Below are 17,697 nucleotides of genomic sequence, written 5' to 3' on the forward strand. Positions count from 1 at the left end.
GGGAGGCTCCCACTTCATTAGAGCCGTCCCTGGGGCTGCGAGCGAGGGCGCCGGGGGGGGGGGTTCTACGTCTTGTGGCCGTGACAGCGCCATTGGGCAAACGGCGGCGGCGAATCGTTCCCAGAGGAGACAAGATGGCCAGTTTGCTTCACGCCTGGTTGCTGCTCACCTTGACTGTCGTCTCCTTCCAGGAAGGTGAGACCACGCAAATTATGTATCTGTTTTTTAAAACCTCATATCACGCAGATTGAATACGGTTCTGGATAATTCCCATGTGCCGCGACAACTCGACACGCTTGAACATGTTTCTTTTTTCCTAACTCAAGTTGAGCTGTATCAGCTCTGTTTTTGACAGCCGCTTCCCATCCAAAACTCGAGACTTGTTTTCAAGTCCTCTTCCTCCTTAAGGGCTTAAAATCACTCCGTAGACCTCAAAATCTTACAAAATACATCGCAGGAAAGCTTTTATTGCCAGATGAAAAACGTAAAGTGAATAAAAACGAGTATTTCTGATTTTGTTGATGTAATGCAATAACTAATACTGAATGCACTTTGCACCAGACATATAATATGTGCATATTTTTATTCATTCACGATTTAACCAAAAGTAATAAATACGACGGCATCGTCCAGAGTTCCATTCTAGTCCCCATACTATTCTTCTTCTTTGTTTCTGCATGACTTAGCCAAGGCGGGAACGTCTGAATGGGCAGCACACTGAATTGGATTGCAGCATTAAATCACAGTACACATACTGCTTTTTTTTACAATTTCCATCCATCCATTTTCTTTGCCGCTTATCCTCACGAAGGTCGCAGGGAGTGCTGGAACCTATCCCAGCTGTCACTGGGAGGAGGCAGGGTACACCCTGAACTGGTCGCCGGCCGATCGCAGGGCACATAGAGACAAACAGCCGTGCTCACAATCACACCTAGGGGCAATTATGTGTGTGTATATTTACATGCTTTATACTGTACTTATATATAAAATATAATATACACACACACACATTCTCCAAAAAATGACTTCATAAAATTATAACTTTACTTTTGAAAAAAAAATAGAAATTCATTATTAAAACAGGGCAGCCTTTTCTGGAAAAAAAAAAAGCATGACTGAATTGTATTTAAAGTCAGAAAAATGGAAATAATATTTTCTTGCTATTACAATTTTCTTGTTGTTTCTGGAAAAAATTACAAAATAGGACCTTTTTTTAACCCTTTCTAAATACTTGAGTTCATTCATTTTCTTTGCCGCTTATCCTCACGAGGGTCGCAGGGAGTGCTGAAGCCTATCCAAGCTGTCAACGAGCAGGAGGCGGGATACACCCTGAACTGGTCGCCGGCCAATCGCAGGGCACATGGAGACAAACGGCCGCACTCACACCTTGGGGCAATTTAGAGTGTCCAATTAATGTTGCATGTTTTGGGGATGTGGGAGGAAACCGGAGTGCCCACCCGGAAAAAAGCCACGCAGGCACGGGGAGAACACGCAAACTCCACACAGGCGGGGACGTGATCGAACCCGGGTCCTCGGAACTGTGAGGCCAGCGCGTTATCAGCTGTTCCACCGTGCCGCCCTGCTTTTTTTAAATTTATTTTTTTAAAACATGTAACAGTGGATAGGGAAATGGACATATCGGTGAATAATAGATGCTCATAGTTATGAAAATAGATTTTATTTTCCCGGAGAAAAAAACAACAAAAATAAGCAAGGGATTGTGGAAAAAATATGAATAATTGACACATGCCGGGGGGCTTTTATCTGCAATTATGCAGGGCCTCACTGCAATTTTTTGTTTTTCTTTTTGTATGAAGAGTAGTATTTTTCCCAATTCAAAAAAAGCATTTACATTCCTTCGAAAGGGGAAAAATATTTTATGAGCTTGATTTTAGAACACAAATTTGTATTTCAAAGTGCCACTGTACTTGTTCTGAAGTCGTCCCCCCCCCCCCCCCCCCCCCCCACTACCACCACTAAACGTCTTTTTGGAAAAATGAGCCGAGTATGATTGACGAAGACAGACATTTGAAATCATTTTACGGCTGCAAATATGTACGTAACAAGCACGTGTTTGCATTCTTTCTTTTTCTTTTCATCAGAGATGAACGAAACTGTCATTTGCACCACCGACCACATGGAAGTGGTCATCCCCAGCGCCTTCTTCCTGCACAAAGTCCCCCCCGTCTACGTAAGACAACCCCACCCCTACAAATTCCACCTCCATGTTACGCAGTTTATGATTATTACTAATGTGCACGCGTACAGGTCTGGGACTTGCATCTAAACGATCCCGACTGTCGGGGCGTGGAAGTGGGCGACGACTACGTCTTCAGCATTAAGAGCAATCTGTCCCGCTGCGGGAGCGTCATGGTAACGTGTCAATCCAATCACCTCTCATCTAAAGTCCAGATTTTTAAATGATGGTTTGAAATTCAGGTTTCAAATTAGGGTTAGGGTGTAAAGTGTTCAGGTTTCAAACAAACGCTTGACGTTTTGAGATGAAGACGAAGCGTGCTTTCTTTCCTCATTATTAACGGATAAAATCTATATTTTTTGCGATGTCAATAAATCAAGAGGCTGCGGCTTTTTTTCCCCCCACTTGAGGAACAACAAAATTACTGAGCGAGATTTACAAGTACTGGCGTAAATCTCACACGCTAGGAAAAAAAGCCAGACGGAAAGAAAAGAAGAGCGGCAGCGGGAAAGTGGCGTAGGTTGTATTTATGTCAAGGGTGACGGACGTCGAAAACAACTTTGAGGCTCCCCGGAAGCCCCCCTTGGCGGGCCCCCCGTGCTTCTAAGTGATCGGGATTTACATGGAAATGATGGAACATTTGCGCTCGTAGATCGTGTGGATTTGAACCAGGACTACTATTTACTCTAATTGAATCACTAATCTTCTCAATGTAGCTTCTTGCTGATTGGTCCTTGGCATTTTTATGGCTTTCTCGCAATCTGTGGCGGCCAAACCTCGCTTTTGGATCACCGCAGAGCAGAATTTGTCAGGTTTTGGAGGGGTTGCCCTCAGAGGAGGGGACGTGGGCGTTAGGGTGTTCAGCTAAGCTTTCAAGCAAGAGTTCGGGATTCAAACCTCGATTGGGTTTAGATTAGTGGCAAAATAAGTGAATTTTAAACAAGGGTTTTGGGCCAGGGTTGCGGTTCAGAGCAAGGCACTTGTGATATACTGCTACAGAATGTGTACAACTGATCCCCGTCGCCGTGCATTGACGTATGTTTGCCGTTGACCCGTGCAGACGTCGGACGCCACCCACATCCTGTTCATCAACACCATCCACAGCAACCACAGCGACGTCATCACCAGGAATTACATCAACATCACCTTCGTGTGCCGCTACCCCGTCAGCTACATGGTGCAGCAGCCCAACGGGGAAAACATGATACGCGTGGACGTCAGGTCAGTCGCCGCCGCGTGACGCTTCAGGTAGTTGAAGCTCAGACGGCACCAAGACCGAGCCGTTTAGAAAACAGGGGAAGTGGCGCCGATGATTTTAGCCTTCTTTTTAGTGCTGGAGCCGCAATATGTGAAGTATCGGTCAAAAAAATGCTTCCGAGGGAGACAGAACCCGGGCGGAATTTTTACGCCGGCAGGTACCGTAATTTCCGTCCTACAGAGCGCACCTGATTATAAGCCTCGCCCAGTGCATTTGTAAAGGAAATACCATTTGGTACATGCATATGCCACAGTAAAAGCCGCAAGTGCCCACATTGAAACACGAGATATTTACAAAGAAAGACGGTACGCGGAAAGAGTTTAACACTACCGCAGCGCTAACGCTCAAAATTTTAACACGTTAGCTTAGCTTAACATAGCAACAATATTATAGCACGAACAGGGCTGGTTAAAAAAAAAAAAAACATACCTAAATCACTGAGACATGGCAGTAACACAGCAACAACACGCCAGCGCGATGCTAACACTTGCGTTGTGCTAGCGCGGCACTAACAGGGCCGGTAAAAAAAATAAAAATAAACATACCGCTAAAGGTCACTTCCTCGGCACATATTTTCCACCGGTCTCACACTTTCCTTTTCCACTCAAGTGCCCCCTTGCGGCTGTCAGAAAAAATGCACAAATTATGCGCATCACCGCATAAACCGCAGGGTTGAAAACGTGTGGAAAACGTTGCGGCTCACAGGCCGGAAATTACGGTAAATGACGCTAAGCCCTTGAGAAAATACTCCCCAACCTCAGGTTCAGATGGATTATTTTATTTATTCGTGAGAAAAATATCAATCTTTTTGGGGGTATATATGGGGGCTGAGATCCAAATACAGCAAGTTTTTGACTACAAATCCCATAAAAGAATACCATAAAATACATCAATAAATAGATTTTAAGAAACAAATTACCACACTCAGACTACTGTGATCATGGTGTAAATTCCCCAAAAGTTGCACTGAGTAAAATAAGACAAGAGTATTGTGTCGCCCCCCCCCCCTCCCCCCACTCCACCTATTTACTAAGCTGCTTATCCTCACAAGGTTCATGTTAGTGCTGTAGTGTCCAGGTTAAAATAACACAACTTTTTTGGGACCAGGACCATCATGCTCAACACGGAGGACGGAAACTTCTCCGTGTCCATGCTGCTGTACAAGGACGAGGCCTTTGCGGACCAGTGGACCGCCGTGCCCTCGCTCACCCTGGACGATCACGTCTTCGTCAAAGTCTTCATGGTGACGCCCTCGCCGGACTGTTAGCAGACGAGCGCACGGGTGGCTCAACCGGGGGGGGGAAGATTTTCAGCATTTAATATTTCAAAAGTTTGCAAGATTATTTCCGCCCCCTCAAAAAAAAAAAATTCAGATATATTTTCAGGAATGCAACATTTTCAAAATTTACATTTATATTTTTATTTCCTTCCCCCCAAAAAATCAAATTAATATATTTTTAAATATCCATCCGTCCATTATCTTTGCCGCTTATCCTCACGAGGGCTGCGAGGCGTGCTGGAGCCGATCCCAGCTGTCAACGGGCAGGAGGCAGATGTTATTCTTATGGGGTTTATGGCGGGCCCCGTTTTAACCAGTCCACCTCTTATGGCGCAGGTGTCAATCTCGAGGCCCGGGGGCCCAGATGCGGCCCGCCACATGAGTTCTGTGGCCCGCGCAAGCAAATTATGAGTATCAACTTCGATGATTTATTTCAAAAATTCTGTACTAAGTTTCAAATTGTCATATCATAAATGATAACATTGAGATGCATCTATCCATTTTCTTTGCCGCTTATCCTCACGAGGTTTGCGAGGCGTGATGGAGTCGATCCCAGCTGTCAACGGGCAGGAGGCGGGGTACACCCCGAACTGGTCGCCAGCCAATTGCTAGGCACATCGAGACAAAGAGCCGCACTCGGAATCACACCTAGTGGCAATTTGGAGTGTCCAATTAATGTCGCATGTTCTCGGGATGTGGGAGGAAACCAGAGTGCGCACCCGGAGAAAACCCGCGTAGGCACGGGGAGAACATGCAAACTCCACACAGGCAGGGCCGGGATCCAACCCGGGACCTCAGAACTGTGAGGCCAACGCTTTCCAGCTGAGCCAACGTGCCGCCTGTTTTCAAATATTTTTATCCAAAACATTGCAAAAATAGTTTTGCTTTGGTTTTCATTCAAACTAATTCTAATTCTCGTCGTTGCAAAATCTGAAATGTTTTTCTTCTATTTCACTTTCATTAAATAAAATGTTCAATATTTCTATTCTCATTCCACTTTAAATTGAATAATTTTTTTAAATTTTCATTTGAAGAAAAAAAAAGTTCAGTATTTATATATTCATTCCACATTAAATAGAATTATTTTTAAAATTTTCATTTGAAAAGGGAAAAAAAAACATTTTTCTTTTGCTTAATTTCCGTTCAAACAAATCACGACTTAACTTTTCACGTTTTCTTTTTGCCCGCATCCACGCCCAGTAAATCTTTTTTTTTTTTTGCTTGTTTTGACGTTCCCGCCAGATTCCGACCCACCTGATGTTGCGCATGGAGCGATGCTGGGCCACACCCACCCGGGATCCCTACAGCCACATTCAGTACACCTTCATTCGGGACAGGTGGGTACGACGTTTTATTATATGGATTATGATAATGTTAGGGCTCCAATTTGAACAAGTACTGTACTGTAAATCGTGCGCACAGGTTTTGGGCGCTTTTCAAAATGATCTGGATCCATATGGAGTTGAGTCTGGGGGCAAAGGTTACTGTAAAACTTATGCTAGTGTTGCAAATGCTAATGTATGGCTACTGCAAATTCTATAAGAGTGGAGCTAGCTAAAATAAGACAATCATAAGTCATCCGTTAAGATATGACGACCATATAAATATTCTTAAGAGTTGCGCTAGCTAAAATAAGAGTACTGGAAATCCTGTAACAATTGCTAAAATTACCCAAAAATGTGCAGGAATAAAATGAGACTTGAAAAAAATATCACATAAGACGGAGGTGTCAAACTCATTTTTATTTCGGTGTTATGACTTTGAAACCATAAAAACCTTTAATTGACCCATCATATTTACACATTAAATTTATCAACTCGTTTTGAAATCAGAAATCAAATTTTTCGACTATTGTTGATGTTTGGTAACACAAAAATGCTTGCCGTATCTCGGCGTCATCATTTATGATATGACAATTTGAAATTTGAACAAAAATGGTGGAAGTCGATACACATGATTTGCCGTCGCGGGCCGCATAAAGTCATGCGGCGGGCTGCATCTAAGCCCCCGGGCCTTACATTTGACACCTGCGCCATAAGAGGTGGACTGGCTAAAACGGGCCAGTCCAAGGGTTTTCTCGGGCACTCCGGTTTCCTCCCACATCATTCAAAACATGCAACATTAATTGGACATTCGAAAAATCGCTCCTAGGTGTGATTGTGAGTGCAGCTGTTTGTCTCTATGTGCCCTGCGATTGGCTGGCGACCAGTTCAGAGTGTGCCCCGCCTCCTGCCCGTTGACAGCTGGGACAGGCTCCAGCACTCCTCGCGACCCTCGTGAGGATAAGCAGCAAAGAAAATGGATGGATGGATCCCAATTTTATCATTTTTATGACAATTTTAAACTTTAGTACAGATTTTCCTTTTTAAATCATAGAAGTTGATACTCATGATTTGCCTCTGCGGGCCACATAAAATCATGTGGCGGGCCGCATCTGGGCCCCCGGCCCTCGTGTTTGACACCTGCGCCATAAGAGGTGGACTGGCTGTAACGGGGCCCGCCATAAACCCCATAAGAATAACATCTGCTAAAATAATATAAATAAAACGAAATCCAAAAATCTTGTGAGACTTGTGCCGGCTAAAATAAGAGTAGCATGAATCTCATAAGAGTTGCGCAGATTAATTGCGCGGGATCAAATCAGACTATCATAGAAATCCTACAGAAGCGTCACCGATAAAGTAAGCACTACCATAAATCACGTAATAGTTGCGCTGATGAATTTAATATTGCTGTAACTTCCCTAAGGAGCTTTGAAGGATGAAATAAGAATCCCAAAGAAGTTTCACGCAGCCATCGGTCCCATCGGATTTAAATTATGGCCACCATTAAAGTCCCGTACGAGTCGGGCCGCCTCAGCTACTGTAAATCCCATAAAAGTTGTGCAGGTGAGAATCCGACTCCGCGAGGCTCTCAGACTGTAAATGCCAAGCGGGGAGCGTCGGTTGCTGCGCTCGCCCGCCCGAGCCCCGAGAGCCCCCGTCGGTCGCCCGACCCGGACATTTGACCAGCTGTGCACGTCCCGGACAACTGTTGGCAAAGAAAACACACGCGTGTCTTTAACGTGGCGGGCGATCCATCAAGGAGGTTTTTTTTTGTTCTGTCCGTGGCTCAGCTGCCCCGTGCTGACGGACCGGCGGACCCTCAGCGTGCTGAAGAACGGCCGAGGCGCCGAGGCCGCGTTCGGGATCCAAATGTTCAAGTTCGTGGGCAGCTCCTACACGAACGTCTTTCTGCACTGCAACGTCCGCATCTGCCACGGCGCCCTCGGCCTCTGCCAGCCCGTGAGTTCATATTTTCGTACAAAATGTACATTTTCAACCCCCAAATTCACAATCTTGTTTTTTTTTATGATCTAGCCAATTAGTGCATGCTTTTCTTTTAATTTCCACCCCCTATAATAATATTGAACATTCTTAATTTTCAGTTCTATTCAGATGTTTTCAAAATATAAAATAATTTCAGCCGTTATTTATTTCATTTTTTTTACTTTTTTAATTTTTTTAAGCCCCAAGTTAAATACCATAATTTCCGGCCTACAAGCTGCGACTTTTTCCACACGCTTTCAGCCCTGCGGTTCATGCGATGATGTAGCTAATTTGTGCATTTTTTTTCCAACTGCCACAAGGGGGCACTCAAGACCGGTGGAATATATGTGCAGAGGAAGTGACTTTTACCGGCCCTGTTAGCGCTGCACTAGCGTTAGCACTGTGCTAGCGTGTTGCTGCTGTGTTACTGGCGTGTCAGTGATATTTATTGTAAGTTTTATTTTCACTGGCCCTTTTAGTGATAACGTTAGCGCTAGTGTTAGCGGTGTCCGAGCGTCTTGCTGCTGTGTTACTGGTGTGTCTCAGTGATATTTACTGTAACTTTTATTTTAACTGGCCCTCTTAGTGTTTACGCTAGCGCAGCACTAATGTTAGCGGTAGCTTTAGCATGGCACTAGCATTAGAGCGGTGCTAGCATTAGTGCTGCCCTAGCGTTAGCGCTGTGCTAGCGTGTTACTGGCGTGTCTCAGTGATATTTACTGTAAGTTTTATTTTAACTGGCCCTCTTAGCGTTAACGCTAGCGCAGCACTAACGCATGGCACTAGCATTAGCGAGGCGCAAGCGTTAGGCCTGCGCTAGTGTTAGCGCTGTACTAGCATGTTGCTGCTGTGTTATTGGCGTGTCTCAGTGATATTTACCAGTAAGTTCTATTTTAACCACTAATTAGCATTAGCGCGGGCTGCGCTAACGTTAATCTCGTGTTTGAATGCAAATTTCAATGTGGGCACTTGCAGCTTGTATCAAATGATATTTCCTTGACCAATGTACTCGGCGAGGCACATAACCCGATGCGCGCTGTAGGCCGGTACAAATATTTTTTAAATTCCTCTTTTCAGAAACGAATAAAAATGGAAATGTTTGCTATTTTCGTTCTGTTCATGTCGTCACGAGATGCTTTTTGTAGAGTGCGATAAATATTTCCTCATTGAAGCTCACATTGTAATTTTTCCAACACATAACCTTTTGCAAATGCATCTTCATCCAAAGCGTTTTTCCCAACTTTGCGCTTCCCTTTGAGCGTTCCAGAACTGCTCGGCCGAAGACGTCTCGACGAGGACGCGGCGTGACGTCCCGCTTTCCCACACGGTGTCGTACGGTCCGATCAGACGACGACCCGACGACGGCGAGAGCCCCCCTTTCGGTGCGCCCTTAAAGCGTCCCCGTTCGCTCCATTTGGCCACGTACAGTACTCAAACAAACAAACAATCATTATTATTATTAATATTCCCCCCCCCCCACCTCGCGGGCACAGGTGGACTCCCTCCGGTGGAGACTTTTATCCTCGGGGGGCTCCTGGTGGTCCTGCTGCTGCTCACGGGGGTCTTGGGGAGACTGTGGATTCGTTCCCGACGCTTCTACCCGGCGGCGCGGGAGGCTCAGCTCACTTTGTCCAACGTGCAGCACATCTCCGAAGTTGCCTCGTGAGTCGGCCCGCTTTTAATTCAAGGTATTCAATGAAATGTCCTCTGTGAAGCGCTGAAATACCTCATTGGAGCACTTTGTGCCATTTTTTTTATGAATCGAGTGTTAGAAATGACATCTAATGTACCTCACATAGAATTAAAAAAAAAAAAATTCCAAATTGTTTTTGGTTTTGCGTATGTGAAATGTCGGATTAAACATTGAGGAAAAAGGTTTTATTTTTATGTCCCCCAGAAAATAAGGTAAAATATTTTGTACATTTTGTTTAAAAAAAAAGTCCCTAAACTTTGCAAAATGTATTTTTTAATTACTATTAATTTATATTATTTTTTTTAACATTTAAAATGTTCAATTTGATGAAAAAAGGTAACATTTTCCATTCAGAGTTATAGTTATATTCAGAGTCTTATTGTGGAAAAGTCATCTAAATATTTTGTCAAATTTTGATCCCAATATAGAAATATTATATATGTATTTTTTTGTCCATTCAAAATATATATTTTTTTAAATCTCAAAATTTTATTTGATAAAATATTGTTTTCTGAAGCATTTCTCAAATCTTTACTAAAGTTTTGCGTTGCCATGTGTATTTGTGCGGGTGTGGCAAACCCCCAAAATTATTTTTTTAGATGAGCAATTTTGGAACCAGCCACGGAACCGGACAAAATGTTGGAAAATCATACGTTTCAATTAAGGATAAGCAGTGATAGAAAAAAATAATAATTCTACAAGTGAAAAATAAATCTTAAGAAAACACACACCAAAAGAAAGTTACACAGGAGATACTTTTTTTTTTTTCCTTATTAAGAAAAGACAGATTTATCAAATGCATGAAGTTGTCATTTTTGGACAACTTTGAAAATAACACAACGCAAGGAAGCAGAAGGCCGAAATGGATGTCAGGAGAAGGAAGACGAGGGAAGATGTCTGCCTCCTTTCATCAGCAGAATCCTGTTGGACACAAACGCAACGACTCAGCTCATTATGACGATTATTATTATTAATAGCACGGCATCAATGAGTCTCAGGCCGACCTTCACACTCGAAGGCTCGCAGGGCGCTGGTGTAGGAGGGGCCCAGCCAGGACGCGAAGCCCCCCACGACCCTCAGCAGGCGGCGGGTGGAGTCGGTGAACAGAACGTCCGAGTCGGAGTAGCCCGAAGAGCTGAACAGGCTAAAACCGGCCGTGGAGTTGCCGAACGCGTTCTGGGGGAGGGAAGCGGGAGAAGGACGGGTGGATGGATGGATGGATGACAGATGGGTGGGTGGATGGATGACGGGTGGGTGGGTGGATGGATAGATGGATGGATGGATGGATGGATGGATGACAGATGGGTGGGTGGATGGATGACAGTTGTGTGGATGGATGGATGGATGGATGACGGGTGGGTGGGTGGATGGATAGATGGATGGATGGATGACGGGTGGGTGGGTGGATGGATGACAGTTGGGTGGATGGATGGATGGATGGATGGATGGATGGATGGATGGATGGATGGCGGGTGGGTGGGTGTATGGATGGATGACAGATGAATGACGGATGGATGACAGTTGGGTGGATGGATGGATGGATGACGGGTGGGTGGATGGATGGATGACAGTTGGGTGGATGGATGGATGACAGTTGGGTGGGTGGATGGATGACAGTTGGATGGATGGATGGCGGGTGGGTGGGTGGATGGATGACAGTTGGGTGGATGGATGGATGATAGATGGGTGGGTGGATGGATGACAGTTGGGTGGATGGATGGATGGATGGATGGATGGATGGATGGATGGATGACGGGTGGGTGCGTGGATGGATGACAGTTGGGTGGATGGATGACAGTTGGGTGGATGGATGGATGGATGGATGGATGGATGGATGGATGACGGGTGGGTGGATGGATGGATGACAGTTGGATGGATGGATGGATGGATGACGGGTGGGTGGGTGGCTGGATGACAGTTGAGTGGATGGATGGATGACAGTTGGATGGATGGATGGATGGATGGATGGATGGATGGATGGATGGATGGCGGGTGGGTGAGTGTATGGATGGATGACAGATGGATGACAGATGAATGACAGATGGATGGATGACAGTTGGGTGGATGGATGGTTAGATGGATGACAAATGGGTGGATGGAGGGATCACAGATGGATGGATGGGTGGGTGGATGGATGATGGGTGGGGGGATGGATGAATGGTTAGATGGATGACAGATGGGTGGATGGATGAATGACAGATGGATGGATGACACACGGGTGGATAGATGGAATGATGGATGGATGGATGGACGGACGGACGGACGGACGCACACAAGACAGCTGTGCCAGCGGCGATACAACCAAGTAATGAGTGGAAGTTGACCTGAAGTCGATCCAAGAACTTCCAGACGCGGCACTTGTCTTGCGGGCGCACCACCACGCCGTTGGCGGGCACGGCCGCCAAGTGGCACAGCCGGAAGTCGTCCAGGTCGGCCTCGCCGCCGTCGGGGCAGAGCAGCTTCAGGTCCTCCGCCTCCAAGTCCAGAGCCCACGACTCCTGGTTCCTGCCTGGACGTGGACCGGTTCGAATTTGGCCCGAAAAGAAGTTCAATTTGGGGTTTAAAAAAAAAAAAAATAATAATAATAATTTAAACAAGAAAAATGTATTAGGACGACTTTTCGATTCAAAATGACTCATTAAAAAGTAGAGAAAAAAATATAAGTCCTAGAATTATGAAAATAAAATCATTATTGTATGGTGATTTTTTTAAAACAAAAAATTATAGTTCACAAGAAAAATGTTTTTTTTTTTAGTTCTTAAATATTACACTTAAAAAAAACAATATTACTCTTGTAATGGAGTATTAAGATGCATGCAAATTAATTTTAGAAGACTGAATACTGTAGCTTGCTAAATATTAGATGTAGTTCAAGGCCATGTTTTGCTATGTTTGCAGTTTTTTAGAAAAAAAATGAGGGGGATTATTAGGAATTATGAAAAAAAAAATTCAATAAGGTGTAAAGAAAGAAAAATGTCACGGAAAAAAAATGATTTCATAGCAAAGGAGTATTAGAGCCACACTGTAGAGGACAATATGTCATATGATGAGGAAAATGAACAAGAAACCGCGTGGATGTCAACAACATATCACATGCGCACTTTGACCTTTGTTATTCATCACTAACAGTAGTAGTAATAAAATATATGAATTTTTAATGGGAGGGAGCTTTCAAATACTCACCGTCCAACAACATATCACATGCGCACTTTGACCTTTGTTATTCATCACTAACAGTAGTAGTAATAAAACATATGAATTTTTAATGGGAGGGAGCTTTCAAATACTCACCGTCCAAATTGTCAAAAACGGTGGTGTGCTTGACAAAAGCCACGTCGCCGAGGTTCTCCGCAACGCACCTTGGAAACCAGAGGCGGGCGTTAGTTACCCACGATGGCGTGCGAGCGGCGGCGGCGTCGCGGCCCACCTGAGGGCCCCCGCCTCGCCGTAGTGCCTCTCCCGGGGGTTGCCGGCGCAGATGTGGCGGTCGTTGTCGTCGCCGATGCAGGCCTCGCACAGGTTCTTGGGGTTGCTGCCTCGGGGGTCGTGCTGGGGGTCCTTGACACCGGGGACGCAGCTGTAGCCGAACAAGTTCCCCACGGCTGGGGTCGCGGGGTGGGACGTGTTCATATTTCACGTATTAATATTTTAAAGACACACGGGCGTGCAGATTCTCACCGCGGGGGAAGTTGCAGTGGTCGCCCGCGCTGATCTGCGAGGTGTTGAGCAGGTAGCCGACCGGCACGGTCCAGCCCACCGTGGTGCGCATGCCCGGGTGGCACGAGCTGCGTTCGTGCATCTCCAGCAGGGACAGGTCGGACGACGAGCGGCGAGCCAGCGCCACCACGTAGTAGCTCACGCCGTCTGCCCGGGAAAACGCGACGGGGCGGGAGGTCAGGCCCGGGGGGGACGCCTAACTCGCGACTATCTCATAAGACTTTTCAGTTTTGGGGAGCCTGGGGGAATAGCCATCCATTTTCTTATCCTCACCGGGGTCACGCAGAGGAGGCGGGGTACACCCCGAACTGGTCGCCAAACAATGGCAGGGCACTTTGAGACAAACGGTCCCACTCACAAACACACACACCTACGGGCAATTTGAGAGTGGCCAATTAACGTCGCCTGTTTTTGGGATGTGGGGGGAAGCCGGAGTGCCCGCAGAAAAGCCACGCAGTCACGGGGAGAACGTGGAAACTCCACACAGGCGGGGCTAGGATTGAACCCGGGACCTCAGAACTGTGAGGCCAATGCTTTACCAGCTTCTCCACCGTTTCTCCTCAAAGGAATGATTCCGATTTGTGTTTTAGCTACTTCGGCGATTTCACCTATTGCGGAAGTCGTCCGTAACCTAACCCCAACGATTTACGAGGGATTACTGGATTGCAAATTCTGGTGCAATGACACTAAATATGATGACCTCAGTGAGATCCGGCAGCAACAGATATGATAACCGATATTAATATGCCAGCCAAAATGTATGGATATAAAATTACAATATTACTTTTCACATTGCAATGAAAGTACACTTTGTTGGATAAAATTTGGCACTTTCCTTCTATTTATTCATAATACGCGGCCTCGATTTTTAACAAAATGTTGAGCAAAAATGATAATAGTAATAATTTGTGTCATACATGATGCAGCGTGTGATGTACTCACCCACTCCGTTGAGGGACTCCCCCGCCGCCACGTCCAAGCCGTGACAAAGGCCCGCGGCGTAAATGTCATCCGCAAACATGGAAGCCGCGTCTGCGCTCCCGTTCTAACGGGGGTGAAAAATAAATCAATAAATAACATTTAAAAAAAAAAAATAAGAAGAACATTAAAAAAAAACACACACACACACATTGCTTGTTTAGGTTCAAGTTTGGCAACCGAACGTGAAACCTATCAAAACGTAATCAAGTGATAACCGATATGAACGCCTGTGATTGAGGACCCTCAAAAAAGATTGACATATATGTCATTTTAAGAAATGAATTATGTAAAATGTTTATTAATGACTTATTGATGCAAGACGATGACTGCAAAGCCCCAAACCCCTCGATTCACTCGGAACATTTATCATATGTACCGATACTTCATGATGGCGGCAAGGCACTACTTGTACGAGAAAAATGTAACATGGCAACGTTAATCATGGAGGAAAGATTTTTTTTTTACTAGCAAAAGTATTAGGGTCCATCTTTAAAAAAAATGATAGAGAGGGAGGGAGGGAGGGAGGGAGGGAGGGAGGGATGGATGCATGGATAGATAGATAGATAGATAGATAGATATATAGATAGATAGATAGATAGATAGATAGATAGATATAGAATGAAATACTGTACAAAAATACATCGCAATATCCCAACCATAATGGTGTCAAATCAAATCTTTTTTTTTTTTTTTTCTCCCCCAATAAGAAATGTCCACTTTTCCGCGTGCGCTCACAGACGTACTCGAATTTTCTCCATGCAGTCTCCGGCGTTCGAGCCCCGCACGCAGGCCAGAGCCCCCCGGACGTTCCGAGCCGCGGCGTCGCCGGCCAGGTCCGAGCACTTGCGTTCCTCCGCATCCGACACCACGCACCAGGACACTTGGGAACACACACACACACAAAATATTTAATATCAGATTTTCAATCGCTGAAGAAATGTGGAAGGAAGCACGTCAATGTCAAAAGTCTCTCGGAATTTTATTCTGGGAATTCCGGGAATGTCGCTAAACACTTCCCGAGACGCTTCGAAATTATCTGATGATGGAAAATGTGGGAATTCCAGCGTCGAATTATGGAATGTTTTGATCCGATCGAGAAATGGAGAATGTGGAATTCCGAGTTGTTGTTTTGTTTTGTTTTTTTTCCCCAATCCCAACACTAAAGAGATTTGTCCCTACCTGTCGTTTTGGGATCGGCAACGCCGGCGACGCAAAGCAGGTGCAGCAACAGCAACAATGTTGACGTCCCCAAAAGTTCCATCTCGGCTGTGCTCAGCCCACTCGGGGTGAACGCTGTCTGGACTGCATGCAAGTGAGGAGGGAGGGGGGTCACTCAAGCGGGAATCTTAGGCCGCATTATTCCTGTGTAATAACCCTTCCTCCGTCTCCGGGCGTAGCGAGGCACGATCGCGTTTCCCCTTCCCCTCACTTCACATGCGCCGTGGAGTCCTTCGGGTCAGCGAGGCCGAGAGTGGGCCGAGTCGTTCGTGAAGAAAAGGTCACTGCGCACAATGGGGCTCATTGACGGGAACAGGAACAGGTACCGCTGTGCTGTGCTGCGCGCTCAACAGTAACCCTGATGACAGAGCTGCCTTTTGTTCACATATACACACACGCACGCAGTGTATATATATATTTTTTAATTTATATATGAATGTCATTTGAGCTATGGAAGCCTGTTTGGGCGATGAAAGGAAAACATTGTTCCGGTGCAACTTTGGGGAGGTTTGCGACCTGATCCTCAACGCGCACGAGTGAGCAAGGAAGCGCTAAAGGTACTTTTTCAACGAGATGAGTTACGTTACCCTGACGACGAGATGCAGGACCTTCCAGCGGGACCACCGAGGATCTGCCAATTTTGCACTTTTTCTTACCCCTGAAATCCATCCATCCAATTTCTTTGCCGCTTATCCTCACGAGGGTCGCGGGGAGAGCCGGAGCCGACCTCCGCTGTCAACGGGCAGGAGGCGGGGCACGCCCTGAACTGGTCGCCAGCCAATCGCGGGGCACATGGAGAGAATCACACCTTGGGGCAATTTAGGGTGTCCAATTAATGTTGCATGAGGAGAAAGTGCAAACTCCACGCAGGTGGGGCCGGGATCGAACCCGGTACTCAGAATTGTGAGGCCAACGCTTTACCAATTGATCCACCGTGCTGCCCCGATGATCTACAATTTTACAATTTTTCTCACCATTAAAATCTGTTCAATAAAATATCACAATGCATTTTCAATTTGATTATTTATTCAATAAAATGTGCCAAATAATTTATTTATTCTAAATAAAATAGCAAAAGAACATTTTGAATTTATTTTAGGTGATTGGTTAATTAATTAATAAAACAAATACAGTAAAATGTTACAAATTACATAGAGTATGCACAGACACCATTTTATGAATACGTTTAATTCAATAGAATTACATTTATCATCCACGTTTGAAAATATAAATCAATTATTACCTTATTGAAATTTAACGTATACATTCAACATGTTGGAATTAATTAATGATGAAAATAAAAAATAGGAAAACGAGGATGAGTTATTTTCTTGTTTCAATAAACCATTGTCTTTTGTGAAAATTTAACTCTTGCATTCAACACGGAATCAATCGTATTAAGTTTAATTAGTGGTAATTGAATTATTTAAAAATTAAAAAGAGGAAAAGGAGAATGTGTTATTTTTTTGTTTCGATGATTGCACATTTACCACGTAATATTAATTTTAAGGAAGTGGCGGAATGATTCTAATGACTAATTATAAATTAAAAAAAATGATGAGAGTTTAATTTTACAAATGATCGTATATTACAGACAATTTTCAGTTGTGGTTAAATCATATTTATTCACATTTGATTTATGATAAATAATCCAAAAGTCGGAAAGCCCCGTCTTCCTCTGTGTTGCCAGGTTACGCTCTTGCCGCTTTACTCGATCGCTTGGTTCCGTTTGGGTCAAATTCAGTCGAATATTCGAGACATGATGTATTATGAATGAGGAATCGTCACCATTGGGCATTTAGAGGAGTTTGTATGAAAATACCAGAAGATTCTGATAGCTAAATGTATTTTTTTTTTTAAACTTATAAAGGAAAATGAAGATGACAATGCGGATCTTTACTCACGGCAAACTGGCAACCCCAGGCCCATAATGCACCTTGCTGCTAATGTTGTGGTGACGTCACTCGATGCTGGCACGAGCACAAGCGGTGGAGCCAAATTAGCTAATGAATAAAAAGAACAACAACAGGATTTCAACCTTTTCGA

General features: G+C 44.8%; 2 protein-coding genes across 10 annotated transcripts; one reads left to right on the top strand and one right to left on the bottom strand.

The window, feature by feature from the left end:
* Window positions 1–5: 5 nt before the first annotated feature.
* Window positions 6–15,324, top strand: si:dkeyp-110a12.4 (pancreatic secretory granule membrane major glycoprotein GP2). 6 transcript variants are annotated; one of them, XR_009798629.1, is made up of 10 exons: window positions 6–195; window positions 2,103–2,191; window positions 2,269–2,373; window positions 3,258–3,418; window positions 4,563–4,698; window positions 5,977–6,071; window positions 7,850–8,018; window positions 8,363–8,492; window positions 9,310–9,424; window positions 9,536–9,554. XR_009798629.1 is itself a non-coding variant. In XM_061844982.1 (10 exons), exons 1-9 carry the CDS (start codon window positions 135–137, stop codon window positions 9,722–9,724), a joined length of 1,128 nt encoding a protein of 375 aa, XP_061700966.1. In that variant the 5' UTR covers window positions 6–134; the 3' UTR covers window positions 9,725–9,730; window positions 15,196–15,324. The 6 variants fall into 6 exon arrangements, 4 of the variants coding, with proteins under 4 accessions (XP_061700966.1, XP_061700968.1, XP_061700964.1 ...); XM_061844982.1 differs by lacking the exon at window positions 8,363–8,492 and adding an exon at window positions 15,196–15,324 and having other exon boundaries at window positions 9,302–9,424; window positions 9,536–9,730; XM_061844984.1 differs by lacking the exon at window positions 8,363–8,492 and adding an exon at window positions 15,196–15,324 and having other exon boundaries at window positions 9,536–9,730.
* Window positions 10,411–17,694, bottom strand: otomp (otolith matrix protein). 4 transcript variants are annotated; one of them, XM_061844977.1, is made up of 10 exons: window positions 17,556–17,694; window positions 15,613–16,009; window positions 15,177–15,313; window positions 14,395–14,497; window positions 13,414–13,599; window positions 13,163–13,337; window positions 13,027–13,094; window positions 12,060–12,244; window positions 10,740–10,911; window positions 10,411–10,656 (listed from the first exon to the last, which is right to left on the bottom strand). In XM_061844977.1, exons 2-10 carry the CDS (start codon window positions 15,692–15,694, stop codon window positions 10,646–10,648), a joined length of 1,119 nt encoding a protein of 372 aa, XP_061700961.1. In that variant the 5' UTR covers window positions 15,695–16,009; window positions 17,556–17,694; the 3' UTR covers window positions 10,411–10,645. The 4 variants fall into 4 exon arrangements, with proteins under 4 accessions (XP_061700961.1, XP_061700960.1, XP_061700963.1 ...); XM_061844976.1 differs by having other exon boundaries at window positions 15,613–15,735; window positions 17,556–17,625; XM_061844979.1 differs by lacking the exon at window positions 17,556–17,694 and having other exon boundaries at window positions 15,613–15,735; window positions 15,863–17,115.
* Window positions 17,695–17,697: the final 3 nt, after the last annotated feature.

This window comes from Syngnathoides biaculeatus, chromosome 15 (assembly GCF_019802595.1).
Source record: "Syngnathoides biaculeatus isolate LvHL_M chromosome 15, ASM1980259v1, whole genome shotgun sequence".
NCBI lineage: Eukaryota > Metazoa > Chordata > Actinopteri > Syngnathiformes > Syngnathidae > Syngnathoides > Syngnathoides biaculeatus.